The sequence below is a fragment of the Neocloeon triangulifer genome, unplaced genomic scaffold (assembly GCF_031216515.1).
Source record: "Neocloeon triangulifer isolate White Clay Creek 2 clone unplaced genomic scaffold, ASM3121651v1 ptg000002l, whole genome shotgun sequence".
NCBI classification, from domain to species: Eukaryota; Metazoa; Arthropoda; class Insecta; order Ephemeroptera; family Baetidae; genus Neocloeon; species Neocloeon triangulifer.
The window spans coordinates 1769252-1797012 of NW_026775545.1; the positions used below are offsets into that span (position 1 = coordinate 1769252).

Consider the following 27761-nt stretch of genomic DNA (forward strand, 5'->3'; position numbering starts at 1 on the left):
TAATCTTTGTTTTACCAATGAGATGCAATCAAATAAAGACGTCGATGTGTAAATAAATTTTTCACACTGCCGTTTGTACCTACTCTTCTTAATTTTTTCTATTCATTTGAATATTCTTTTGTTTAGACGTTTAGAGCATCAGCAATAAATAAAAAAACATGACAGCTGCATCTTTAATCTATGCCTAATTATCTAATGTTCTTTTCATTCCTCACCTAGTGATGTATTCTAAATGCAATCAGATTAATTTAATCATGATTATAAATTTATATTCCATTTCTATACTAAATAATGGAAAAGATTATGAGATAATAATTATGTTAAAATATTTTGTATTTTTTTTTGTCTGCGCAGGAAAAGCTAGTTTCGCGCCATTCCAAGAGAGAGCTGCAGCGCCTCACAGGATTGGCTGAATTTTATTTTTAAACCATAAACAATCATGGCTACCGGTGAGTCTACACTTTCCAATCTCTCCCTTATTTTTGGACATTTTACGGGGATGAGAAGCTCTCAGACCCAATAAATCTTTCCCTTAAAACCTAATTAACGGTCAAAGATGATTCGACCTTTTATAGTTGAAAAAATTTATTTGCAGAAGTCGCAATAATGCAAAATTTCTATGCCCCACCTCAGCCCTATTTTCGAAAGTGAACTGTGTGTGTAGAAAAGCGATACAAATTATAATTCTTCACCGATTGTCATTATAAAAACACATGTACACCTAATGTGATTATATATTTTTAAATTTTTTTGGAAGTTAATCGTTTTTATGTAACATACTTAAATTATAAATTTGTTAGCAATATATATAACGTTATGCATTGCTTACATTTAGAATTCAGGCCGTCCTTATTTGACGTAGGTTCCATAAATCAAAAACAAAAAAAGCAAATCTTGCAAACTATTATGTAAATAGATAATAATCAAACAAGCCTGATAGTTCTTTATTTGTTTGTCATACCGTTGACCTAAATTTGACTTTCAAAATTCATGATATTTTTTGTTGCAAAATTTGACCGGTGGGTAAAATAATATTAAACACAATTAAATCAAATTAAAAACTGTTGTTAAAGCATTTGGAAGTAAATGATTATTTATCGTTTAAATTTTGCAGAACTTACCTTGGAAGAGTTGACGAGTTTGAAAGACGAGTTTTTCTCAGACGAGAAAAATGTGGTTGCCCAGAATGCGTGCACCAGGGCTGACCCTCAGGAAGTGTGCGTCTCAAGACAGAGACTGCAGGAAGTGTCGCAGCACGTCTTTGAGCACAAAGTCGAAGCCGAAATCAAGCCGATGACCGACCAGAAGAACTCTGGCCGTTGCTGGCTCTTTGCCACCCTCAACGTCATCCGGCTTCCCTTTGCCAAGGCAATGAACATTGAGGAATTTGAGTTCAGCCAAGGCCACCTCTTCTTTTGGGACAAGGTGAATTTAAATTATTCTCAGTTTTTTATTAGTTTATTACAAATAATTGTTTTCAGATCGAACGGTGCCACTTTTTCCTTCACAACATTGTTGAGACTGTGAAGCGAGGGGAGGCCGTTGATGGCCGCCTGGTCTCCTTCTTACTCCACGACCCCACTTGTGATGGTGGTCAGTGGGACATGGTTGCTAACCTCATCACAAAGCACGGACTAGTGCCCAAGAAGTGCTTCCCCGAGTCATTTTCCTGCGAATCCAGCATCAGGCTCAACTCAGTCCTCAAGTCCAAACTCCGTGAGTTTGCCAAGGAACTGAGAAACCTGGTAGAGGCTGGAGAAGATCCTCTTCCGACCATAAAAAAACAAATGAAGTAATTTTTGCTTTGAAATCCTTTATTAAAATATATTAATCTAAATCATGATAGGTTTGTCTATCGAACTGTCTCAATCTTTCTTGGAGTACCGCCAACAGAATTCACCTGGCAGTATTTGAACAAGACAAAAAAGTACAACTCCATCGGCCCTATCACACCTCAGCAATTTTATGAGCAACATGTCAAACCAATTTTTAATTTGGACGAAAAGGTCATTAATATTTAAATGCACCGTTTTATTTTTATCATGCATTGAAAGAAACACAAGCTTTTGTTTGTTAAGAAAATTGTTTTCAAAAAAAGTTCATCTAATGCCAACTGAAGCCCTATTTTCTATCTCAATACAAAAAATTAGTAGCTGAAAATAAAAGCTGAACTATTTTTTCCAAATTTTAAATGAAAATATTTACAACAAGGAAAAGCTTGGTTCGTCATCTAACAATATTATTTGCTTGTGTAGCACAAATTTTATATGGCTGTTTGAATGTAGGTTTGCCTGGTCACTGACCCAAGGCCGTCAAACCCTTATGGCCACCTTTACACCGTGGACTGTTTGGGCAACATGGTTGGAGGTCGCACAACCATTTACAACAATCAGCCTGTAGAGCTATTAGCAAAGGTTGCAGCGGAGTCCATCAAGGCCAACGAAGCTGTTTGGTTTGGTTGTGAAGTCAACAAGAGATTTGCTGGAAAGGCTGGACTACTTGACCTTGAATTGTATGGTAGAAAATGACAAAAGGTTAAAATGTAATTTTTATGTTGAATTTTGTTAAAGGCATAACTGGAAGAGTCTACTTGGCGAAGAAGTTTACTTGAACTTGGACAAAGCCGAAAGACTTCAGTACGGTGATTCCATGATGACTCATGCCATGGTTTTCACAGCCGTCTCCACAGATGTATTTATATAGAAATCAATTGTTATTATTTTACTTAATAAAATTTAAATTTTAGGATGAGGGCAAGCCTATCAAATGGCGAGTGGAAAATTCCTGGGGTGACGACCGAGGCGAAAAAGGGTATTTGCTCATGACCCAGCGCTGGTTTGACGAGTTCATGTACGAAGTGGTTGTGGACAAGAAATTTGTCCCTCAAGAGGTGCTGGACATTTTCCAGCAGAAACCTGTTGTGCTGCCTGCCTGGGACCCCATGGGCACCCTGGCACTGTAGAAAAGCCTACTAAATACCACAGGATATTAAACTAAGGCCAACAAGATAAGATTTTGGTGAGTACAGAAAAAACTTAATTTTTATTTTCTGGAGATTGTACATTCAGTGCTATGGGAGAGTTGGGCAATATTTTATCAATGTCAGGCGAATAGTGATCTGACAATGATAAGCAAACACAATAGAAGTGCAGAAGGCCTTGCTGATAAAGCTGAATTGCAGTAATCTGCACTCGGACCAAATTTTCCAGCGCAGCTTATGGCGTGTGCCACATAGCTTTGTTCGAATACTCCGTTAAACAGATGAGAGAACGGCCCTGCAAAATGAAAGATTTATGAGACTTGCAAATTTTGTTTTAATTTCATATCAATCAGTTATTCTGAATTGTTAAAACTACCATTGGCATAAATGGCCACGTCCTCTCCTGAGTGCGTTTCAATTGACTCGTAAATAGGGGCGAAATGCCCATATCTCGTATCATCTCGGTTTTGCAAAGTGCTGGGGTCGATCCACATGTATTCACCCTCGGCTATAGCGCCCAACTTTTTGTGTACATTGTATCCAGGTCCATTCGCATATGTTATCGTTTCATAAGCAAACTCCTTGTCAGTAGTTTTTTGAGCAAATCCTTTAAATAGAAAATTAATTTTTAAACTTGGCCGCATTTATTTAATTATACCTAAAATGTCGTTGCCCCTTTCGGGATATCCGTTCATGGTCATTGCGTGGGAATGATCAGCCGTGACAATGATCAGAGTGTCGTCTTCATTTGTAATGTTGAACGCTTTCTCAATCGCCTCGTCAAATCTCACCGCTTCGTCAAGAGCCAACCTTGCATAGTTTCCGTGGTGAGCATGATCGATTCTTCCTCCTTCAACCTGTCAATGAAATGAGGAAAACACATTGATTTTTTACTGCCATCACTTGAACAATAAATTCCATGTTTTTTTTACTCTTTTCTTCATTTTTTCATTCCAGATTTTTTTTATGCAATAATAGTTCATTTTTCGAAGTAAAACATTTCCGTGAAATAATTCTTACCATTAAAAAGTATCCGTTTTGCGCACCCTGGAGCAATTCAATGGCCTTCTCTGTCATGTCGGCGATGGAAGGAGATCCCGTTGGCGTGGTGTCTCTTTCCAAATCGAATGACATGTGCCCATAGCCAAACAAACCCAAGACCTTCTGCTCTGTGCTGAGCGCCTCCATTTGCTCCCTGTTGGTGACAAAACCGTAACTGACCCGCTCAGTCGCCCTGTCATTCTCCCATTGCGAAGTGAGATTCTTGCCATCGGTCCTTTTGCAGGAACTCTCGCTTGGACTCGAACCAAATCCCATCTGCTGCAGTCCTCCGCCAAAAATGACCTAAATTTGAAAAATATGTCAATGCAAAATGTAATTTTGTGAGGAAAATTTTAAATATTTCACTTACGTTCAGATTTTTTCCTGGCTCGTCTTCTACAAGTTGCCGAGCAATATCTTTAGTGCAGCTTTTGTACTCTTCCGGAATCTCCGAGTCGCACTCCCAGTCTCGGTTGTTGATGTGAGCGTACCCTGCCGCTGGGGTTGCGTGGGTGATTCTCGTCGTCGTGACCACCCCTTGGATTTAAATTTGAAATTAAAAATAATTTTAAACTGCCAGAACGTTCTTCTAAATTAATTGTTTAATTTACATACAAAAAAAATCACCAATATTTTTACCCGATAAGCATATCCTTGAAATTAAAAAAAAAATTTCACCTGTTCTCTTTCCTATATCCTGAGCCCACTTGAACAGAGACTCGACCTTTGACGTTCCTATGATTTCCGAGTTGCACTCGTCATAAATAGCGTTGGCATCAAACCCTATTACTTCTTGGTTCGTTTTGACCCCACAAAGCATGGCCGTAGCAGTTGCTGCCGAATCAGGAACTTGCATGTTTACTGTGTACGTCTGAAATTATTTTATTTTAGGGCAGTTTTTTTTTTATTTTGACCCACTTTTGGCATGGGTCAACCGATTTGGATAAAATTTGGCAGGCCGATTCCTTTAGGTGTATAGAGATAAAGTTTCAAAGGATTTTGAAAAATTCTCAAAATTGCCTACTTTACAGGGGCTCAAAGTTAGGCATTTTTTTAAAAGGAGATTTTGAAAATCGAAAATATCTCGGTTTCTGTTAGAGATACGCTAAAAAGTATAATAACCAAAGTTGTTGGGATTGAGACGACCTACAACTTTACTATGGTGCCCAAAGTCGTAAGTCAAAGTTCAAGGTCACTTTTACCATAATTAATTTTTAAATTTGCTGCTGAAGTGCCTAGTACATCGATATTTTTAGTTTCAAAATAGCCAAAAGTTGCGTATGTTAGTAGGGAAGAACATATTAAAAATTGGTGATAGTATTTTTTTTAGTTAAAAAGTTATTCAGAGTCAAAGTGTGAAAAACGTGGTTTTTCGAGCTTTTTTTGTGAAAATTTATTTTCAACGTCAATAACTTTTTTTCTGTTAGAGTTAGGACATAATGTATAATGACAAAAAATGATCTCATTGACAAGTTCTTTTAGATAATGTATCGCACGTGGTAACCAGGTCACAAAAGTTCATTGACCCCGGTGACCTGTGACCTTTTCAAAAAATAAATAGTAGTGTGACACAAATTTTGAAAGAGGACATCAGCAGAAACATTTTGGTAACTGGATTTTTGTTTTAAATCCAATACAATTGAAGTTATCACCGATGGAAGGAAATTTTTCACAATAAATGCTCGAAAAACCACGTTTTTCACACTTTGACTCTGAATAACTTTTTAACTAAAAAAAATACTATCACCAATTTTTAATATGTTCTTCCCTACTAACATACGCAACTTTTGGCTATTTTGAAACTAAAAATATCGATGTACTAGGCACTTCAGCAGCAAATTTAAAAATTAATTATGGTAAAAGTGACCTTGAACTTTGGCTTACGACTTTGGGCACCATAGTAAAGTTGTAGGTCGTCTCAATCCCAACAACTTTGGTTTTTATACTTTTTAGCGTATCTCTAACAGAAACCGAGATATTTTCGATTTTCAAAATCTCCTTTTAAAAAAATGCCTAACTTTGAGCTCCTGTAAAGTAGGCAATTTTGAGAATTTTTCAAAATCCTTTGAAACTTTATCTCTATACACCTAAAGGAATTGGCCTGCCAAATTTTATCCAAATTGGTTGACCCATGCCAAAAGTGGGTCAAAATAAAAAAAAAACTGCCTTAGATTTTTTTTTAGTAAAAATTGAATTCAAATTTTCTAAAAATTACGCACCTTAATTAGGCCAACGTTGGAGAACAGCTCAAAGGAGTGGAACGACTCCTCGCCAGTATTACCGTTGAGTTGACCCCTGTAAATTCGGGATGTGGTAACTGTCGCGATTCCCATTCCGTCTCCAATGAAAAGAATAATATTCTTTGCCTTATTCTCAATTTGCTTCTTTTTTGTTACTTTGTCAAGTCGATTCTGTGCCTCTTCAAACCAAACTTCCTTGTCTAGCAAAAATTAAATACAGTGAAATATTTTCAAAAGTATTAATTTTTTTTTGGTATTCCATATTAATTTTCAAGAAAAAATTAAATTTATGACGTGTGTTTATGAGAAAAATCCAGAAAATCCTGAAATTCAGTTTTAAATAATTTGAACACAACTTATTCTATAGATTTTCTGCAAATTTGAACAAAAATGTAATGAATAATACCTATCACAATTGTTGGACATCGATTTAAGAATTTAAAAATCCTCCCTTACCTTCGATGGCTTTAACCATGCGAATCTCCGTCTCTTGCTTCTTATCAGAGGGTGCCGCGCCGCAGACGGCAAAAAGAAATGTGACAACCAAAACAGCCCTCATTCCGATCTAAATTCTCTCTTTGTAAGAAAGCAAAACCTTAAGTAAAATCAAAAGGTCCTCAATGGAGCTTCAGCTTCCATATTAAAATAATTAAAACTGCCAGAACTTTCCGCGCAACGTGAATTGACACTTTTCTTCATTGGCATGGAGCGGCATGGAGTATTTATTCACCACGGGAGACGGGCAAAAGGTATTTTATTACATTATGGTCGGCTAGATTAGTTATCTTTGTGCTTCATGCAGTTTGCCAAGTATTAGGTTGTGCAGACCACGTGCTCAACCTTTGGAGAGACCATTAACTTTGATAACATTCGACGTGTATTTATATTAGTGCACTCGTGGCCAACTTATAGCAATATAAAATTTAGAAATATAAATGCAGCCATCAAACGCGCGATTTTTATACAAGCGCATCATTCATGACCTGCATGGTCTATCTGCTAAAGTGGCAGAGCTCTCGTCCTCCTGATTGTTGATGAGTTGCTCGCCTATCACCAGCTTGAATTTGGCGTGCAGAAAGCGCAGTTCTCACGTGATTAAGATAAACCTGGCGGCTGTCGTGAGTCTTTGTTTCAACAGATTGATACATAAGTGTTTTTTTTTGTGATGATTTTTCTAACGATCGATCAATGTTTGTAATGGAGTAAAAATTTACTGAGAGATTGATTTGATAAATAAAACAAAAATTGAGAATGAAATTTACCTTTCCGCCATTGCTTTCAATGTTTTTTTCTGATTATTATAAATTTTGAAATATATTGTAATTAAATTATGACTAATATGGAGGTATGAAATGTTCCTCACTTAAAATTGGAGTAAGTAGTTCTTAATTATTGTCACATGAATCACGAATAGTCTAAGCGCATACATTTTTTTAATCTTCCGTCAATCTACATATCCAATTGAGGATTGCGGCTTGTTACGTAATTACAAAAATTATAAATTAATCTTCCCAGTCCTTGAAAATAAACATCTTAATTGAGGTTATTTGGTCATTTAATGATTACACAATAAATAGGTTTTTATCGAGATTGGTATTTTATTGCTTATTCCAAGCGTAAGATATTTATGAGTTGATCGGTTTATTATCCTATTTATTAGCGATTACATTAATCAACTAAATGAGAGTCTTGACGAGGAAGGACATGAACATGACTAGAAAGGATGCAGATTTCACAGAAATCGACGAGTTGCACAAATCGGCACTGGGTCCGAAATTTCCAGCGCAACTGATCACGTGCGCGATGTAACTTTGTTCAAAAACGCCATTGAATAAGTGGGAAAATGGACCTAAAAATGATTTATTTGATAAAAATTAAATTTTATTGCTTTAAAAAATAAAGAACATACCACTTGCGTAGATAGCGACGTCCTCGCCGCCGTGAGTTTCCAAGTCTTTGTAAATTGGGGCAAAGTGCCTGTACCGCGGCTCATTTCGATTCATCTGCGTCACGTCCTTCCACAAAGATTCCTCAGCTTCAATCGGTCCTTCCTTTCTGTGCGTGTTGTATCCAGGACCGTTGGCGTAGGTCAAAGTTTCATAAATTAACCCCTCGTCAGATTCATCATAGGCGAAATCTAGTGAAATTTGTATTATTTAATTAGCGAATCAAATATATATTTTTTTATTTTTACCTAAAATCGAGTTTCCTCTGTCTGGGTATCCATTCATTGTGAGTGAGTGAGAATGATCTGCCGTCACCACGATCAGGGTGTTGTCGCTGTCAGTGAGTTGGACCGCGGCTGCCACGGCTTCGTTGAATCGAACAGCCTCTGTCAGGGCGAGTCGCGCGTAGTTGTCGTGATGAGCGTGATCGATCCTTCCTCCCTCAACCTTAATTAGTTAATTGAAACCAGTCAATTTTATTTTTCAATCGATTCAATTTTTTTTTGTACAATTAGAACGAAGCCATTTTCAGCTTTTTGCAGAAGTCTGATTGCCTTGACGGTCATGTTGACTAGGGACGGTGGTCCTTCAGGACCAGTTTCTCGCTCCAGGTCGTAGGGCATGTGTCCGTAGCTGAACAGACCGAGGACCTTCTTCTCGTCCTGGAGCTCTTCCATTTCACCTCTGGTCGTCACAAATCGGTGACTCACACCTTCCTCTACGCGAAGTTGCTCCCACTCGGTGGTGAGATTTCGGTCGTCTGTCCTTTCGCAAGAACTATCTCCATTCCCGAATCCAAGTTGCTGCCGACCTCCTCCGAAAATGACCTGATTTTTTGGTTTAACGTTAGTTTTGAAATTTTCAATCTAACTTTGAAGACGATTGAAAATGAAAAACAATTTTTAAAAAGCAAAATTCTAATTTAAAAATTATAATAAAAAAATAAAAATTTATATTATGAATTATGAGTCATAAAATTGTTCTTTGAAATGAAAAACATGCAATTTGAGTCATTTCAAATTTCAAATAAAACAATTTTTAAGTTAAAAAATGCGTCATCTATTGGAGCTTTTTTATCAGTGTATGAAGTTTCAAAAATACTTCTGAAATAAAAACTGGGCACTTAAAATAATCAACTTACATTGAGGTCTTTGCCAGGCGAATCTTCAACCAATTGTACTGCAATGTCCTTTAAACAACCGCGGTATTGTTCGGGAATTTCTCCGTCGCACTCCCAATCTCTGTCCATGACGTGCGCATAAGCTGCGGATGGGGTGGCGTGTGTGATCCTGGTCGTGGTCACGAGCCCCGTCAGTTTTCCGGCGTCTTGGGCCCATTTCAGAATCGAATCGACCTTGGCGCCCTCGTAAATCTCTGGGTCGCATTCACTGGTGGTCACCGTATCGTCCACACCAATGGTGGAATATTTAGTTTTGACGCCGCAAAAAAGGGCTGTTGCCGTTCCAGCGGAGTCTGGAACTTGTCTATCCGTATTGTAAGTCTGGAAAAATTGGCAATAAAATTTTATATTAATCTTTTCATTGTATAAACAGAGGAAGTGAAACTTCTTTCAGTAAAATTTTATAAAATTGATATAAGTTGCCTAAAAAATTATTTGGATTTTTTATATTAAGAAGAACATTCTTGTAAGTTCCTATTCCTACACATGCTTTTTAAATTTAAGAAATCAATCCTTTTAATACCACTCAATTTTTTTAATTATCCATAGTTTTTTTTAAATACATATACCTATAGAGGGGGAAAATGGCCAGATGCACGGCTGCAGTAGTGCAGTCGCTGCTACTTTTTCTGACGATTTTTGCATCATTTGAGCTCCAATCTAGCAGAATTTGTGCAAATAAGGTACGTGAATGCCAAGTGTTCAATTCGCATTGCGATTCGGCCGCCTCGGATGTAAGGCCGCTGAGATTTCCACTCTGGACCATTTGGTTTTGTTACGGTAATTTAGGAAAAATAGTAAACAGAGCGGCCTTGAGGAAGCAGCAAAGGAGGAGAGGTCATGGCGTTGGTGCTGGTGGGTGGGTCGTTGACCCCCCATCTTTTCACCTGCTGCTGCCACACAGTGTTCGCTCCGGTCACTCACCTTTGCTTATCTTGATAGATAGGCGACATCTATTTGCAACTGATGTATTAAAAACTACTTTCAGAACGGTTTTAGGAAGTGGCGCGTATTTGCTTATAATTTTGCTTTGTGGTTCGGATGTGGAACTAAATCCTGGACCCCTCTCAAAAGAGGATTTGCAGGCATTTGGAGAAGTCGTTGATGAACGAATGCAGAAATTTATGGATTTATTTGGACCCAAAATTAATCAAATAACGTCAGACATTTCAGAGATAAAGGAGCATAATTTGGAGCGGCAGAAAATAATGGAAAATTTACAGGAAGATAATAAAGAGTTGAGGAAAAGATTGGCGCAATTGGAGAGAGCGGCTCGTGCAAATAATATTCTTGTGTTTGGAATTAAGACTGCTACTGAAATTAACACTGCTTTTAATCATGTCACTAAAGTCTTGCTTAAATTAACTGAGTTGCCACAAATTGAAGCAATGTATAGAATAGGAAAATCTGATGCGGCTAAGCGGCCTATTTTGGTCAAGTTTAAAACTCAATCTGATAAGCGCATAATTATGTCTAAAGTAGCTTCTCTAAAAGGAACAGGCGTCACTATAGGGGACGATTTAACACCAGAGGAGCAGGCGGTGAGACGTACAATTGTTGCTGCTTCGAAAGCTGCTAAAGAAAAAGGTGTAGTTAGCAAAATTCGGCGAAATGGACTGATCATTGGAAATAAATTTGTTAATCCTGAGGTGTTAGTTGACCCAAACTGGCTACAGAATTTTACAGAAATATCAGGAATTGATAATAATTTGCAGGCGCGGCCGGAAAAGCGAGCACACTCACCGACTGATTTAGGTGCAGACTTAGAGTCCATTGAAACAGAAACTGCGAGCGCGGGTTTTCACAAACCCCGCAGCGACAGTACAGGCAGCAGAAGGATAAAGAATGCGGGAGACGCGACCCGGAGCAGCAGCAGAGACAAGCGAGTGAAGCAAAATTAAAATCAAAATTTTCTTTTATATATAAAAATGATTATATTAGCATTAATGATTATGTTTCTCAAAACCAATTTCTCAAAGTAATTTTTCTTAATGCGCAATCCCTTGCTGATGTAAACCACATTGTGCTTTTTCGTCACTTGCTAGCTGAAAAAGTAATTGATATTATAGGAGTTTCAGAAACTTGGCTCAAAGATAAGCACGCAGATAACCTAGTTGATGTGATTGGTTATAATATTTTACGCAATGATAGGGAAGGTGCACGAGGAGGTGGAGTAGCGATCTATTTAAAGAAAGGTTTAAAATATAAGAAACTAGCGGCATCTCCGCAAAATAATAATTTGCAACTTACAGAATATATCTTGTGTGAAGTGGAGCAGGTGAATGGAAATATTTTAGTAGCAGTAATTTACAGGCGCCCTAGCAGACTAACAAAATTAACTAATTTTTTGAATAAATTGAATGAAATGAGTGCTAAATATGCAAATGTGATTGTTTTAGGAGATTTTAACTACAATTTTGCAGATGGATCACGTGAAGGTAAAGAACTGGAAACAGAATTGCAGGATCTAAGTCTTAATCGGTTGCCTATTAAAGACACTCACATATCATATAATGCAGTTACAACAATTGATGCTATTTTTGTTTCGGACATGTTAAATTGCACTAATTTCGGAAAATTGCTTAATCCTTTATCTAGTCATGAAATATTATTTGCGATTTTTGACTCAAAAATAATTGAGGCTGAGAGTGAATTTGCAATGTATAGGAATTTTTCTGCAGCAGATAATAATTTTCTACAAGAGAAGGCGTTAAATGTTGAATGGTTTTTATGTGGAGCTGAACTAACGATTGATGGCAAAGTTGAAAAATTTAATAAAATGCTCATTGATTTTTATAATGAATTTGTGCCACTGCAGAGGCGATGTGTGCCTAAAAATTTTAAACCAAAACTTCCCTTGCAAATCAGGTCCGAAATATCCCACCGTGATCGTCTGCTGAGCCTTGCTCGTCGTATTAAAAACAATCGATATCTGTTTGATGTTTATAGGGCTGTTAAAAACAGAGTGAAGCAGTTGATTTTAACCTTTTATAGAAGCCGAGTTTTTGATCAGTTAAGTTCCCTCAATAATTCAGGCCAAATTTGGAGTAAACTTAGAAATATGGGCTTGATAAAATCAAAACATAATCATGCAAGTCTCCCTGTTAGTCTAGATATTATGGTAGAAGAGCTGACGGTAGTGCGCGACCAAAGCCAGCTTGCTAAAATTGATAATAATTATGTAATTCCAGGTATAAAGAATAACGAACCATTTCACTTTTCTTATGCAAACCCTGTGGATATTAAAAAAGCAATTTTCAGCATTACTTCGGCAGCTGAGGGGCATGACAAAATTTGTATTAGCATGATAAAGAAAATTTGCTGTGTTCTGATGCCAACGCTCACTAATATTATTAATTCATCTCTACAGATGGCTGTATTTCCAAGTGCGTGGAAAAAAGTAATTCTAAGTCCAATCCCAAAGGTGCGCATCCCTTCCAAAGCAAGTGAATTTCGTCCAATAAGTCTCTTAAGCACAATATCGAAGGTCGTTGAAAAAATTGTGTTCAAACAAATTCAGGAATTCTTAAAAAATAATAATTATTTAGACGAGTTTCAATCTGCCTACAGAAAATTGTATAGCACGACTTCCGCTTTGCTGAAAATAGCCGAGGATATAAGGGCAGCGCTTTTTCGCAAAAAAGTTGTTTTAATGGTTTTTCTTGACTATTCTAAGGCTTTTGATACCGTTGATCATAAACTCTTACTGAGAAAACTTTCCCAGCTAAATTTTTCACCGCCTGTTTTGCAATGGTTTAATAATTATCTTTCTGACAGAAAGCAAGCAGTAAAAGGCAGCGATGGAAAATATTCCAAATGGGCTGAATTAAATTGTGGAGTGCCCCAGGGTTCAGTGCTTGGTCCACTTCTTTTTTCACTTTATATGATTGATATAAACAGAATTTTTAAGAGCAGGTGTAAATATCATGTGTATGCGGACGATGTTCAGCTGTATATTGAATGTGGAGTGAAAGAACTAGCTGATGCAATAGGAATTATGAATTTAATTTTGCAGGATGTGGCAAAATGGTCCGAAAGGCATGGATTAAAATTGAATGCAGCAAAAACTAAAGCTATGATAATTTCCTCTCCTCAAATGAATAAATTAATAAACTTTAATGTTCTTCCTCCGCTGGCAATTAACAATTCTAATATTGAATTTGTAGACACGTTTAAAAATTTAGGAGTTCATTTTGATAAAGAATTTCGATGGGATAAGCAGATTTCAACTGTTTGTCAGAAAATTTACAGCACTTTGAATAACCTGAATAAATTTCGCAATTTTACGCCTCAAAAGGTACGGCTACAGTTGCTAAAAAGTTTAATTCTCCCACATTTAGATTATTGCAGCATAGTTTACTGTGATGTGAGAAAGGAGCGTCTGAAACGACTTGATGTTGCATTAAATAATTGTTTAAGATATGTTTATGATGTCAAGTTTGGTGATCGAATTACACCCTTCTATGTGAAAGCAGGAATTCTCAGAGTTGAGGAGCGAATGCAGCTTAACATACTTCTTATGACACATAAAACTTTGCATGGAAATAGCCCACCCTATTTAAAAGAATTATTTTTATTGCGAGATGAGCATCATTCGAGAGCTGCTAGATCACACAAACTTTTTCTGCTGCCACCTTTTGACTGTGGTGATTTTTCTTTTAAAATGCAGAGCTATCATTTATGGAATGCGTTGCAGGCGAACTGGTGTCTGAATGAAAATATTAATGTCTTCAAAAATAATTTGATGCAATCTTACTTGAATAAATATAAATAATTACTGTGAGAAATTAACAATTATAAATGAAAATGAATAAGTTCAATAAGGAGGCCACCTTTCCTGAGTCGTAAAAGAAAAACAGTACAAGCTAGGCTATGTCTAAGATAAAAGACTAGTTTAAAATAAATAGCGACAAAGTGCTGACGACATGAACAGGTCTGTAATGATGGCAAAAAACAAAACAAACAAAAAGTAATATTTATAATAAACAATATCAATTTCAGGGCTATTTACTTTGTATGTTCTGTCTTTGTATTTTTTGATGTAATTTCTCTCTCTTGTAATCAATGCAATTTATAATATTGAATGTATGGATGATGTATTTGGGCAGAGAATGCCCGGTGGTACATTAATAAACACAATTGTAACTATACCTTTACTAATCCTACGTCTGGGAAAAGGTCGTATGAGTTATAATTTTCTTCTCCTGTCTCTCCGTTGAGTTGTCCCTGGTAAATTCGCGATGCCGTCACTGTTGTCAACCCCATGCCGTCACCAATGAAAACAATCACATTTTTTGCCCTGTTGATGATTCGCTTTTTCTCTTTCTGGTTCCTGATGCGCGCTTTTCCCTCCTCGTACCAGAAATTCTTGTCTGGATATTGCAAATTAAAATTCTTCCTACAATTTTTTTATGCAAAAAATTACCCTCAACCCTGACCACTTGCAACTTCTCGCTCACCACCGCAGAGTGGAACACGACCGCACAGAGAACAATCAAACTGATGGCCCTCATTTTCCAGAGCGACCCGGCTACAAAGTTGCAAGCTTCTCAGCTTGGAATCATCTGAAATCTTCTTACAGAGGCCAATTTATAGCATTTGCATCATAATCGTGTGCTGCTTATCTTAAATTCAAAAGTTCCAACGCATTTCTCACTTGTGGTTATCTTAATTGGATTACGTTTGATGTAACGCTTAGAATAATCATCCAATTGTTTTTATTTTTTCATGTTCAGTTACGCTTTTTTTCTTGTATTTTATTCTAAATTTTATTTTAACGTCGATGCATCAAACAATTTATTTGTTTCATTGCCTGTTTTGCAGACGCAATGTTGGAATAGTAAGTAATCCTTATTCTCGGAACTCAGCACGTGCAGTAATTTATCTCATGTTTGATAAGAGGGAAAAGCTTCTAATTCAAGTGTAGACTCTTTATGTTATCAAAGTCATGATCAATATAACAAATACCAAATACCCTTCAAAAATAGAAACATTCAGTATTTGCAAACAGAAATTGGGTATTCAATATTATTTTTGTAAACTATTTTTATTTTTCAAATTTAGCGCGTAATGTTCTAGTTGTGATAAATTAAAATAAACGACCAACCTAAACATATAAATATGATTTTTAAATTAAGTGTTTATTCTTATAATTATCTTATAATTATCATCAAAAATTATTTTAAAATTAAATTTGGCAATATGTGCCACTTGGTCCAAACCTTCCGGCGCAACTGACGGCGTGAGCAACGTAGCTTTGCTCAAACACTCCGTTAAACAAGTGCGAATATGGACCTAAATAATTTAAAATTTTAAAAATTTGATTAGAATAATGAAAAGGAATACTTACCAATTGCGTAAATCGCAACGTCCTCTCCACCGTGAGTTTCAGACGATTCGTAAATCGGCGCAAAGTGTCTGTACCTTGGGTCCTCCCTGTCTGTCATAAGCAAAAGGTCGTTCCAGAGATATTCGCCCGCAGCAATGGCACCTGCCTTTCGATGAACATTAAATCCGCGTCCGTTGGCGTAGGTCAGCGTTTCGTAAAGCGGCTGTTTCTCCGGTTCCGAATGGGCAAATCCTAAGTTTTACATGAAATTTATTTTGATGAAGTTATTTTTACGGTTCAGACGCCAATACCCAAAATATCGTTTCCTCTCTCTGGATATCCATTCATTGTCATTGCGTGCGAGTGGTCGGCGGTGACCACAATAAGAGTGTCGTCGCGCGAAGTGACATTCAGTGCCGCAGATATCGCTTCGTCGAATTTCACAGCCTCGGCCAAGGCCAATTTCGCGAAGTTGTCGTGGTGTGCGTGATCTATCCGGCCACCTTCAACCTTAAAATTCACCACATATAGAAATAATTGCTTAAAGAGTCGAACCTGATAGCTTAAAAAAATTATTTAATAAAGATATATAAAATTAGTTATTTATGTGGATATATTTATTTTTTCAATAAATATATAACATAAAATTTAAAATTTTAACACCAATCTTAGAGCAAAATTTCTCTTTGATTCTTTCAAATTCAGGGAATTATTGTTATTATTTTAAAGTTTCAAATTTATTTGCAGAAAATTAAGTTTATGTTACTTTTACTCACGATTAAAACATATCCATTTGCTGCACTCTCCAGCATGGAAATGGCCTTCTGGACCATGTCAATTATCGAAGGAGATCCGTTGACACTGGTGTCTCGTTCCAAATCGTAGTCCATGTGACCATACCCAAAGAGTCCAAGAACTTTCTCCTCGGTGCTCAACCCTTCCATCTGCCCCCTGTTGGTCACGAATCGGTGACTCACCCCTTCGACCAGGCGATCAGATTCCCATTTCGAGGTGAGGTTCAGGCCGTCGGTCCTGATGCAGGAAGCGACATCACCGATTGCAAAACCCAATTGCTGCAATCCTCCTCCGAAAATGACCTGAAATTTTTCAAACGCGAATTAATTTAGTATTATTTTAGTTTTATTTTTTATTTTTTCTTTTTAATAAATTTAACTTCAATTTTTAAAACTGAGCAACAAAAGTCAAATTATCTCACTCAGGACACCAAATTATTTCCGTTTTGAGAATTTTGAATTTTCGTTTTCTCTGTCAAAATTTCTGAACTGAAAATAATATACATTCAACAATAATTTTTGTTGAATTTGCTTACTTACATTTAAGTCCTTGCCAGGCGAGTCCTCAACCAACTGCCTCGCAATGTCCTTGGTGCAAGTTTGATACTGCGCCGGGATTTCTCCGTCGCACTCCCAATTCCTGTCGTTGACGTGCGAATAAGAAGCCGCCGGTGTTGCGTGCGTGATTCTGGCCGTCGTGACAAGCCCAGTTTTCTTTCCAGCGTCTTGAGCCCATTTCAGCATCGAATCGACCCTGGCCCCTTCGTTGACCACAGGGTCGCAGATGCCCAGAGTTGCTGTTGCGTCCACCCCCGCCGTGTAGTAATTGGTCTTGACCCCACAGAAAAGGGCAGTCGCTGTTCCTGCAGAGTCTGGGACTTGCTTGTCCGTATTGTACGTCTAAAAAATAGACGTGTTTTGTCCCTTTCAAAACATTGAAATTTCCTAGCAATCGTTTTAATTCAAAGCAACATTCTTCAAGATTTAATAATTTTATTCATTGAAGATAATTTTTATTTTGTTAATCTTGATTTTTGCATCAATCTGAATTGTTTAAATGGAAGTTATGTTTTTTATTATGGTTTTTAATTTTATTTGATTGCGATTGTTATTCTGCGCTGGTTGCATATTATGCGTAAAATACCTTGATTAACCCAACGTCTGGGAAAAGTTCAAAAGAGTGATTGGCCTCCTCTCCACTTTGCCCGGCCAATTGTCCCTTGTAGATTCGAGAAGCAGTCACAGTTGGCAAACCCATTCCATCGCCAATGAAAATTATAACATTTTTGGCGACGTTGAGATTCTGCGTTCTCCTCAAAACTTCTTCCAAACGCAATCTGCCTTCCTCATACCAATAGTTTTTATCTGCTTTTAAAAATATTATATTTATGGCAAGTTTTAATAATAATATTAAAAAAAAAAAAATCTTTTATAATAAATTGATTTGTTCTCACCCTCAATTTTACTCCCGGCAATAGGAATATTTTCGCAAAATCCTAGTGACCCCAAAAGGACTAGAAGAGAAATCAAAGGAAGGGACCGCATCTTGAAAAGCCTAATTTGCTTCTAAGTGATTTCTTGCATATTCGTTCCGATTTATACCTCACGTTGTTTTAATTTTTGCTCAAAACTTCTTAGCCAATGAATGATAAGCAGTTAATCGACCTTGTTTACTTCACCTTAATTCTGAGTGTTAAGTTCACGAAACATCAGATAAAATTTATAGAAATCGGTGAAATTTCTACAGTACGATTGCTAAAATCTCAGCCCAAAAGACAAGTAGTAAAGTGCAATCAGAGAATCACGCGAGTACGATCCGTACCTATCACAATCTGACAATAATACTCTACCCAAGTGCTAATATTTTGTTCTTGGAAACTTTCACCCGGCTTCTAATCTTAAAAGCTATTCAAACTGGTACAAAAGCTGGGACTACGCAGCAGAAAACTACATAATTATTAATTTTGATACAAAAGTTAAGAAACTGCAATTTGAATTTTTCGTGGATCAGCCTTTTTTTAAGTTGTAAAATTCCAGATTTTATTAGCATATTTTTTTATTTTGCTTATTTTTCTAAATCACAATTCCATCATGACTTAATTAATTGGTGTAGGTCAACATAAACAGGCTGTGATTCTATTTGAGATAATAATTAGAGTATAATTATCACTAAAACATTTTTATTTGGGTTGATTACAATTACTCTAATTATTATCTCAACAAGAATCACAAATATTCAGACAGAGATAAATTGCAGGTGTTATTATAGCAATTAAAATTAAAACGTCTCCAATCCGGTTTGTCAGTGCTGTGATTATCCTTGCGATAATATTAATTCCGCATTTTTTTTTAAAATTTAATTTTTATTTAAACAAAATTGATAAAAAAAAAATGAGACTTTTTTTGCTATAAAATAACCAAAATGATGAATGAATCCTTCATGCTCATGCGTACAAATTAAAATTTGAAATTAAATGAGATTTCTTTATTCAAATCAAACTAAAAAAATCACCGAAACTTGACTAGAAACGCGTTGATCATGAAAGACAGTGTGACCAGTCCAATAAGAGGCTTCACCTGGTGGCTCGAGGATGATGATTTGCACAAATGCGCGTTTGGTCCAAAGTGGCCGGCACAGCTGGCGGCGTGCGCGATGTAATTCTGTTCGTGGACCCCATTGAAGAGATGCGAAAAGGGGCCTGCGACACGTCAAGTGGATAAGTCGGATAAATTGGATTGAAATTGACGGACTGACCGGTTGCGTAAACGGCGATGTCCTCGCCGCCGTGCGTTTCCGATTTGATCCAGATGGGCGCGAAGTGCATGTAGCGCGGGTCCCCTCGGTTGGACATTTGTCCCGCGTCCAGCCACAGGTTCTCTCCGGTGCCGTTGTTCAGGTGCTGGTGATACGCAGGGCCATTGGCGTACGTCAATGTTTCAAAAGGTTGCCTCTTGGGATTGTTGTGGGCCATTCCTTTTTAACATAAAAAATTAATTAATTATAATTAATAATATACATTCATGAAAATAAACAAAAATAATTAGTAAGAGGTTTTTTTACATGGTTTTACTGAAACTGTGCTTTAATGAATGGATTACCAACCAAAATTTTGTCTTTTAATTGAGAAATTAATTTTACAATGGCTCAAAAATAAAATTTAATGTTTTTGAGTCACAAAAATAAAAAATTCAATAAAAACCCGGAAAGTTAGGTTAAATGGAGCAACGTGGACTTTTGATTTTTTGTGACTCAAAAATATTAATTTTTTGAGCTATTTTAAAAATAAAATTATTCTCAATTAAAAGTAAAATTTAATTTTGGTCTTTATTCCATTCTTTAAAGCCACGTTTTTCTCGCACAGTTTCAACTCTCTTAAAAATTAAACTCTGAAACAGCTTTTTACACTTTAAAATACAAAAAAAGACACACTACACTAATTAGAACAGAAAAAACACACGCACACTAACAACTATCTGAGAAAAATAATTTGAATTTTGGTGATTTAATGGCAATCAAAACTTCCAAATTCAAGTCAACAAAATTTTCTCCTCCTCTCATCATCCCTCAACATAGCAAGAAAGTATTTTTGGTTACTGTAAATTATTGATTGAAGCAGTTTTTTATATTTTGACCTTTAATAGATTAACAAAGAACTAACGTTAAAATTAAATTTAAGACAACTTCTATTTTTTGGCAGGAGACAAATGAGTGAATTTTGAATTACCATTAAGAGTGTTTGAATTAAATTCAAACTTTGTTGCGCTAGAAAATCTCTTGCAGGAAAAATTTATCAAATTTTCTATTTTTTTTTTTGAAATTTTAATTGCATAGTTAAAACTGCCAAATTTTAGTGACTAGCTCAATTTTCAGTTTGGTTAAAATTCGCACTTATGTGTTGAAAATTTGCAAATCTGTAAGGCATATTAAATTGTAACAAATAAATAGAAAAGCTTATGTTTTATCAGATTTTGAAATGCACTTTTGCTCAATATTGTGCCAGCATTTTTCTCTTTCATAGTTTTATTACTATTTTATTTATTCTTACCAAGGATGTCATTGCCACGTGCTGGATATCCATTGATTGTCATGGTGTGCGAGTGATCAGCAGTCACTATAACTAAAGTGTCCTTTCTTGAGGTCATGGCCAGGACCGCTTCGACTGTCGCCTCCATTCCAACGGTCTCCATCAACGCCAAGCGCGCGTAATTCAGATGATGCGCCTGATCGATCAGCCCTCCCTCGACCTGTTTCGCTTATTTTTCAACTTCATATTGACATTTTTTGTTAAATATACCATTAGGACGAATCCGTTTGGTCCCTTTTTGAGCAATCGCAGCGCAGTCACAGTCATGTTGAGCAGGGATGGACTGCCCTCGGACCCTTTTTCTCTCTCCGCGTCGTAATCCATGTGATTCGTAGCAAACAAACCTGCAGATCAGAATTTGAGGATCAAAAAAATTTATGAAAAAAAAAGTGCAAACCCATAACGGCGTCATTTTCAGAAGTGACACTCGCAAGTTCGCCAGAGTTTTGAACAAATTTCGCACGCAAACCTGCACGTTCTTTATTTAGCAACCACTCTTGTGCCAAATTTCTGCCGTCAGTTCTTTTGCAAACCTCTTCGTCGGGCCCTGTGTAATTCACGACTCCCATCGGTGACAAACCGCCGCCAAAAATTACCTGAAAATAATTTAAAAACTTCAACACATTAAATAAAGCATACATAATAATAGAGTTGATGTTAAGTTAACATAATTTGTTGGTTCTAATTGGAATTGAAAAAATAAAATGAAAAACATAGATTATTATCCAATTAATGAAACAAATTTTACCAACGAGTAAAGAATAAATAAAATACATAAAATTATTGTTATTTTGATTTATTCGACTCAAGTCATAAAAAAAAAAAAAATTTAAAAAAGTTCATATTAAGTATCTTTTGGTATTTCAGTATCCATTATTATTTTAGTCAATTTAAATAAATGATGTAGTTCTAAAAATTTCTCACTTCTTTAATTAAATTATTGTTAGAAACTTAAACACCATCATTGATTAAATTTTAATTATTTTTAGTGATATTTTTTTTTATTTCATTAAATTGGCTAAAATATAAAGGAGAAGAGAAGCAAATCATTTTTTGTTTTTTGTTAACAATGTTTAGAGCTTTTAATTAACCAAAACTAGAAAAATGTAAACACAAACTTATTGAATTTTGTTTCTTATTAATTAAATGCATCATAGAGTCAAATTAATTGTGTATATTTTTTATTGTTCCAGCATATTGTATACCCTCAAATTTCGGCCAGGCTCGTCCTCTACAAGTTGCCTTGCAAGATCCTTGACACAGTCGGCCGCCTCCGGAGGGACTTTAGCGTTGCATTCCCACTCTCGGTGCGGAGTGTGTCCGTAGGTGGAGGACGGGGTGGCGTGCGTGACCCGGGTCGTGGTGACGAAGCCCGTGAGCCGGCCCGACGCCTGCGCCCACTTGAAAATGGACTCGAGTTCCGCCTTGCGCACCTGGGTCGCGTCGCATTTGCCCTTGGCCACCCTGGCGTCGACCCCGACCACCCCAAGGTTGGTCTTGACCCCCGTGAAAATCGCGGTGCCCGTTCCCGCCGAGTCCGGCACTTGCTTGTCAACGTTGTACGTCTGTGTCAGGAATTTTGCGTCAGGAAATTTTTGAATAAATTTTAAAATGTTGTGAGAAAATTTGGAGTTACCTTTACCAGACCGACGTCTGGAAACGTTTCCCACACCAGAGAACCCTTTTCAGCTCCGACCATACCTTGTTGCTGACCCTTAAATATTCTGGCCGCCGTCACCGTCGCAACGCCCATGCCGTCGCCGACAAAGATGATTATATTTTTGGCAAGGTTCTTGTTTTGCTGCTTGGAAAGAATGTTTTTCAGATGGACTCGGCCCACATTCATCCAGTGCTCTCGATCTAGTTATTATTAATAATTTTATATCTATTTTTTTTTTACATTAATTTAAAAGATCATAATTATTTTTCAAGATTTCACGTAACGGTTCAAACCATTTAAAAAAATTATTTTTTTAACAATTGACAGATTTTATAACTATAAAAGTTTCCAAATCAGCAGATGTGCAAAAATTACTCGATGGCTTTCATTTGGAAAAAAAATTATTAAATATAGTGATAAAATATTCTGCAACTTGTCAGAGCCCTTTTAAGAAAATCCATACCTTCGAGCGCAGCCCCGGTGAACGCTAGAAGCAGCAGCAGCAGCAACAACAGACTCTGCATTCTTATTGCGACTCCGCTGGATGAATGAATAATGTATTGGATAAACTTGCTCGGCCTTAGCGTTATCCTTTGTGCCTTGGCCAGCAACAATCAAGCGGCGTGCCGAGTTGTGCAACCGCCGTCAATCAGCGGATCGCGCTATTTTTATTATTTAGGTGAAAGCAAAGCATTGTGCTCCACGGAATGACAATTAAGTCCAACATAAAAAAGTGCCGACGACACTCCAGATCGGCAATTGACAGCCAAACTGACTCTCCTTCAAAAGGAGTCACTTATTGCATAATTTTGTTGCTGCAGATTTTTTTTGAGATTGCACCAAATTTAAAATTAAAGTGTTTCTTGTTATCATTGAAAAAATATTTTAAAGCTGTTTTAAATAAATAATGATTTATTTTAAATATTGAAAAGCCCATTTTCTTCACTCAATGGATTTAAAAAAGTCTGGCACTAACATTGATTTAAAATAATGAAATTATACATTTTTTTTTTAATTTGGTATGTACTAATAAAGAATAATCTTTGTTTTGAACACACTATTACGACACAATTTTTATTGAAGATAAAACAATGCTTAAACTGGAATCAAGTAGATTTTCATGAAGGTGGAGTTGGGATGTTCTGAAACCTATCACGAGCTTTATCCCAAGCTTGTTTCCGCCTCTTGTCCTTGCGGTCCATCTCTGGCGGCAGAGGAATCGAATCAAGCCCCAAACCGGTCTTGTCTGCTCTCAAATCAATGTTAATCTAAAAAATCAGAAGTTCGCATAAATCAAAATTGATGAAGTGCCCATTGTGACTAACCGGCTCAGCAATGCCAGAAACTCCGTCTTTGCCCAACGTCTCTCCGCTTTTCCAACCCATCTTTTCAAGCATCTTAAAGCCTTTGTTGGACTGCGGCACCGCCGCGTCCAAGGAAGCCGCCTCGGTCTTTTCACCGTGGTGTTGAGAACCGACCGTCACTCTTCTGCGGTCAGCTCTGTCCACATAGCCCGAGGCTAGAGACGTGTCGGCCTCGCCAACTCCGGATAGGGCAAATCTGCGCTTCAGACGAAGCAGTTCCTCTTTGTGAGTCGGTTTTTCACCCAAAGTAGAGGAAGAAACAGCTTCTGGCTGCTGCACCAAACCTGGTTCGCAGTGGCCACAGGTTTCTTGGCCAGGGTGAATGTGGCATAGGAGGAATGTGTTGGCCACACGAATAATACTTCCATGCATCACCTGATCAAAATATATAACATTTATTTATAAACTTTAATTTATTTTTATAATTTACTAAAAATTTTATTGATTAATTTAATTTTAATTATTTCTAAATTATAACGTGTTTTAAAGTCTATGGTACTTCAGCATACCTGCTTTGTTTTATCCTTTTTGAGCCTCTTCTTATTGAGCCATGTTCCATTTGTGCTGCCTGAGTCTTCCACCCAATAGCCTCCGTCCTCATACAAGAAATTGCAGTGCGATTTGCTGACATTCAAATCGGGAACCGTCACAGAATGATGACTTCCCTGTAAACAATTTTTATTGTTTTAAAATGATAAATTTAGTTGTTAAATCCAACCTCTCGACCAAGAGTTCCGCCGGTGCAGGTTACAATAAACAATGTTCCCAGTTTCAACTTTTCCAGATCCGTCTGCTGAACAATAAGTCGCATGCAAGGATCAATTTCATCAGCCGTTGGTAGCTTGTGATGAACCGGACGAGACTCTGAACAAAAGTTTATAAAAAAATAGTCAATGTTTACTTTTGTGAAATTACTTTCTTTAGCCGACTTCTTCTTTTTATAGTAGTCGTAAGAATCCACTTCTGAATCTGACGAGCACTCTCCTTCCTCCTCCTCGATTTTCTGCTCCTTCTTCCTCTTTGCATTCTTTTTCTTCACCTCCAGAAGCAACTCTCTCTTTTTCTATCAAATATAAAATTGATTATTTCTTTATTCTTAATTCAATTTTCTGATTTACTCTTTCCAATTCTTGCTCCCAGTGCTCTCGACGCTCTTCCTCTGGGTCTTTGTCTTCTTGCTGGTGATAAACAGAAAACACTCCGGTGTTCTCGTCATATGTGTAGTAAGTCTTGTTTACTCCATCATAGTAGAGTCCAGTATTCTAATAAAAATGAATGGATATTATAAAAATCTTAAAGTAAATTATCTATCAAAAATGTATCTTAATACAAAATTGTGAAAATCGAGGTAAAAATTAATATAAAATTAGCTCCATAAATTTCATTTTTAGGATAACATTTTAAATTACCTGATCGTAATAGTAGCCTGTGCTGTTGTCGTAGTAAAGGCCAAGACTCTCATGGTAAACAAAACCAGTCTCCTGTACGACATTTTCGGCAATCTCCTTGACCTGGTCAGCGATGGACAAACCAGTGACCCACGATTCGTCTCCGGCCGCCGAAGTAAGCTCGACCTTTTTCTTTTTCTTGGGCATGAAAACCCCTCGCGACTCATTGGAATTTCCTCCCGATTGCAGCTGAAAAATAACCCAAATGTGAATCAACCTTCTGAAGAGTCAAACTTTTGAATCAAACCTGCTGCAGAGCCGCGGTGGCTGTTTTGAAAGACCTGATGGTCCTGTTCAGGTCAACGATGTACTCCTGCACTTGAGGCAAATCGCCGATCTGCTCCAGGACGTGCTCGGGAACGTCAAACTCGGCCAGGTCGGGGTTCAGAAGTTTGGCCTCCACCTTCATTTCGGGCGTCTTGGCGCCTTCCCTCTCTGGAGATTTTTCTGTGACCTGTCGGAGAAGCATCTCGGTTAGTTTTGTCCGTTCTGCAGAGAAAACCTGCTGTCTGTGCCATCTGGACAGTAGAGCAAGTCGGAGCAGAATCTGCTTGTCCTTCGCCAACTGGAACTGGCGGCGGTTCGTCCGCCTCCTGCTCCTCCACCTCCATTTTCATCGAACTTCGGGCCCAGAAAATCTACACGGAAAAGGTCTGCAGCAGTCGACGCCCAAGCTCTGAGGAAAAAGATCAACTTATTAAACTGGTGACGGAAAAATTTAAAGGATATTACACGTTTATCAAACTGAATTAAAACGGAGCGCTTATCAAATTTAATACCAAAGCGTGAAATAAACCAAACACGCCAGCCACTGCCAGAAAATGGAAATGAAAACAATGTCAGTGGCGCCCACTAAGGTCGGGGATGCGAATTATAATTCTAAACGTTTCTCGCGCCAAAAGAACGTGCGCCACTTTGATATAATTAGGCAGTTATTAACATTTTTGCTTTTTTTGTTCGTTGTTTTTGATATAAATAACAATACATAAAAGGGTTTGTTTGTTTAGAGTTAAAAGCACGTTTTCTTCACTTCGCCTTCTGTGAGACACGCAAAAGGCAGCATAAATTTTTGTTTGCAAATTGCAGATGCATTTTATAGATAAAAATCACTCTTCCTAGTGTAAGTAAGAAATATTTCGTATTTTGGTAAAAAGTTTTTGATATTAATTTGATATCCCCTGTTAATATTTCAATGATTTGCAAAGATTTAATTATATTTGATATCCTGACTTGGTAGGAGAAAAATAAATTTAACTGAATTGAATTTTTTAAATTATATTTAGCGGATGATTTGTTAAAAAGCTTTCATTAATTATTAGTAGATTTTTGTAAAATCCTATTTTTCGAAGAAAAAAAGTGTACACATTTAAGCCAATCCATTGAAAAAAAAACTCTTTAATAATTAATTTAATATTTTATTCAAAATTAAATTGAATAATTGAAGGATAGTGCTGCAGGTAGGTGGTAGGTAAATTAATTATCAATTCCATTGAGAATTTGCATTTTATCACTCATCACACTTTTTTAAGCAGGTGCACCGTTTGATTTTTTTTATCAAAATTAATAATGAGCTTGTCATAAACTGACCTTGAATTCGAAAAAGTCTGAATTTACCCACGTGCACGAGCAATTATTCGCGCCCACATATTGTGCATGTCGATTTAATTTTGCCCACATCCTTTCCGTCTTTTACGCACGAACTTTATTCCAGCTGATTTCACCTCAACTGGCGATTTCACGTTTTTTTTACTCGTAGCATCTCATCACGCCCAACACAAGGCGCTCCTCTGCTCTGCTCGCGATTTGCGCAACCGAGATTTTGATCTTGAAGACAGAAAAAATGTACAAAAATGGAAATGTGGCAAGAGAAAAATGACTACGAGGAAAAACGGAAATAAACATGGTTTTATTGGCTAAGAATGCCGAGAATTATATTATAAAAACACTGATGTAATTTCCCTTGATGCCGATATAATTTCACAATCTACTTTTATTAATTATTTAATGGATCAACCTCTGAATTTCAAATAAAATTATTTTATCGTATAGTAAGAATCCAATAAAAATACTTTGAAAATAATTAAGATCAAGCTTCTGAAGATAATTCCTTTTCTCTTCTAGCCTCAAAGCTGTGGGTAAATCTAAAATAAGTGCAAGACGATGAGCACTCTTTATTTTTGTGAACAACAGAGAGATTTTTTGTTAGGTGTCTGATCGAGGTCTTGTGAACCTCTCGTGACAAATCAATTGTTCAGTGTAGCAACCTTGATCAGGATCAAAGAAGAACTTTTCCGATATTAAATTTAACCTATTGCTTTAGAATGCAAAAGAGTTTTATACACAAAGCTAAAGTAAGCTTATATTCAAAATTTTGTAAATGAAGGCTATTTTATAAATTGTCATTTTATTTAATTTAAAAAATTAATATTTTTTCATTTTTTTCCAGCATGTTGCTAAAAAATCATCTTACTCCTAATGTTTAATTTATTTAAATTAATTTATTAGTTTGGAATTTTGTTTACCAATTTTAAATTTTCCTTAAATATGATATTCAGGAATGTATAAAAATTTATTGAAAAAAGTATGTATGAAACAAATTAATTGCTGATTGTAGTTATTTAGTTTTAGGATAAAATTTTCCTTATTTAATTTAGATTTAAATGTCCTTCTTTAACCTAAAATAATATATTTTGAT

General features: G+C 36.6%; 6 protein-coding genes across 8 annotated transcripts; 1 reads left to right on the plus strand and 5 right to left on the minus strand.

Annotated features, from left to right (window-relative positions):
• The first annotated feature begins 379 nt into the window (after nucleotides 1-379).
• Nucleotides 380-22219, plus strand: LOC132203895 (bleomycin hydrolase). The gene is made up of 8 exons (XM_059632061.1): nucleotides 380-449; nucleotides 1115-1425; nucleotides 1482-1792; nucleotides 1847-2006; nucleotides 2286-2512; nucleotides 2571-2691; nucleotides 2747-3018; nucleotides 21788-22219. Exons 1-7 carry the CDS (start codon nucleotides 440-442, stop codon nucleotides 2960-2962), a joined length of 1356 nt encoding a protein of 451 aa, XP_059488044.1. The 5' UTR covers nucleotides 380-439; the 3' UTR covers nucleotides 2963-3018; nucleotides 21788-22219.
• Nucleotides 3024-6986, minus strand: LOC132203844 (alkaline phosphatase 4-like). Its single transcript, XM_059631985.1, has 8 exons — nucleotides 6718-6986; nucleotides 6241-6461; nucleotides 4700-4892; nucleotides 4392-4558; nucleotides 4001-4324; nucleotides 3639-3837; nucleotides 3357-3587; nucleotides 3024-3275 (listed from the first exon to the last, which is right to left on the minus strand). The coding sequence occupies exons 1-8, from the start codon at nucleotides 6818-6820 to the stop codon at nucleotides 3103-3105; spliced, it is 1611 nt and encodes a 536-aa protein (XP_059487968.1). The 5' UTR covers nucleotides 6821-6986; the 3' UTR covers nucleotides 3024-3102.
• Nucleotides 7828-14972, minus strand: LOC132203849 (alkaline phosphatase 4-like). The gene is made up of 7 exons (XM_059631999.1): nucleotides 14813-14972; nucleotides 14539-14759; nucleotides 9349-9708; nucleotides 8717-9034; nucleotides 8456-8654; nucleotides 8171-8398; nucleotides 7828-8110 (listed from the first exon to the last, which is right to left on the minus strand). Exons 1-7 carry the CDS (start codon nucleotides 14898-14900, stop codon nucleotides 7938-7940), a joined length of 1587 nt encoding a protein of 528 aa, XP_059487982.1. The 5' UTR covers nucleotides 14901-14972; the 3' UTR covers nucleotides 7828-7937.
• LOC132203858 (alkaline phosphatase 4-like) lies at nucleotides 15509-18122 on the minus strand. 2 transcript variants are annotated; one of them, XM_059632017.1, is made up of 7 exons: nucleotides 17964-18122; nucleotides 17654-17874; nucleotides 17050-17409; nucleotides 16492-16812; nucleotides 16027-16225; nucleotides 15737-15967; nucleotides 15509-15681 (listed from the first exon to the last, which is right to left on the minus strand). In XM_059632017.1, exons 1-7 carry the CDS (start codon nucleotides 18052-18054, stop codon nucleotides 15575-15577), a joined length of 1530 nt encoding a protein of 509 aa, XP_059488000.1. In that variant the 5' UTR covers nucleotides 18055-18122; the 3' UTR covers nucleotides 15509-15574. The 2 variants fall into 2 exon arrangements, with proteins under 2 accessions (XP_059488000.1, XP_059487993.1); XM_059632010.1 differs by having other exon boundaries at nucleotides 17654-17877; nucleotides 17964-18093.
• Nucleotides 18558-22821, minus strand: LOC132205210 (alkaline phosphatase 4-like). The gene is made up of 8 exons (XM_059634150.1): nucleotides 22718-22821; nucleotides 22231-22454; nucleotides 21779-22159; nucleotides 20992-21220; nucleotides 20805-20938; nucleotides 20556-20754; nucleotides 19265-19483; nucleotides 18558-19208 (listed from the first exon to the last, which is right to left on the minus strand). The coding sequence occupies exons 1-8, from the start codon at nucleotides 22776-22778 to the stop codon at nucleotides 19018-19020; spliced, it is 1638 nt and encodes a 545-aa protein (XP_059490133.1). The 5' UTR covers nucleotides 22779-22821; the 3' UTR covers nucleotides 18558-19017.
• Nucleotides 22822-23283: 462 nt separating this feature from the next.
• LOC132204375 (angiogenic factor with G patch and FHA domains 1) lies at nucleotides 23284-25924 on the minus strand. Of its 2 annotated transcripts, XM_059632860.1 has the most exons (10): nucleotides 25801-25924; nucleotides 25582-25742; nucleotides 25314-25520; nucleotides 25028-25255; nucleotides 24737-24880; nucleotides 24534-24681; nucleotides 24337-24482; nucleotides 24128-24283; nucleotides 23580-23993; nucleotides 23284-23522 (listed from the first exon to the last, which is right to left on the minus strand). In XM_059632860.1, the coding sequence occupies exons 2-10, from the start codon at nucleotides 25681-25683 to the stop codon at nucleotides 23373-23375; spliced, it is 1695 nt and encodes a 564-aa protein (XP_059488843.1). In that variant the 5' UTR covers nucleotides 25684-25742; nucleotides 25801-25924; the 3' UTR covers nucleotides 23284-23372. The 2 variants fall into 2 exon arrangements, with proteins under 2 accessions (XP_059488843.1, XP_059488851.1); XM_059632868.1 differs by having other exon boundaries at nucleotides 25314-25742; nucleotides 25799-25905.
• Between the last annotated feature and the right edge of the window lie 1837 nt (nucleotides 25925-27761).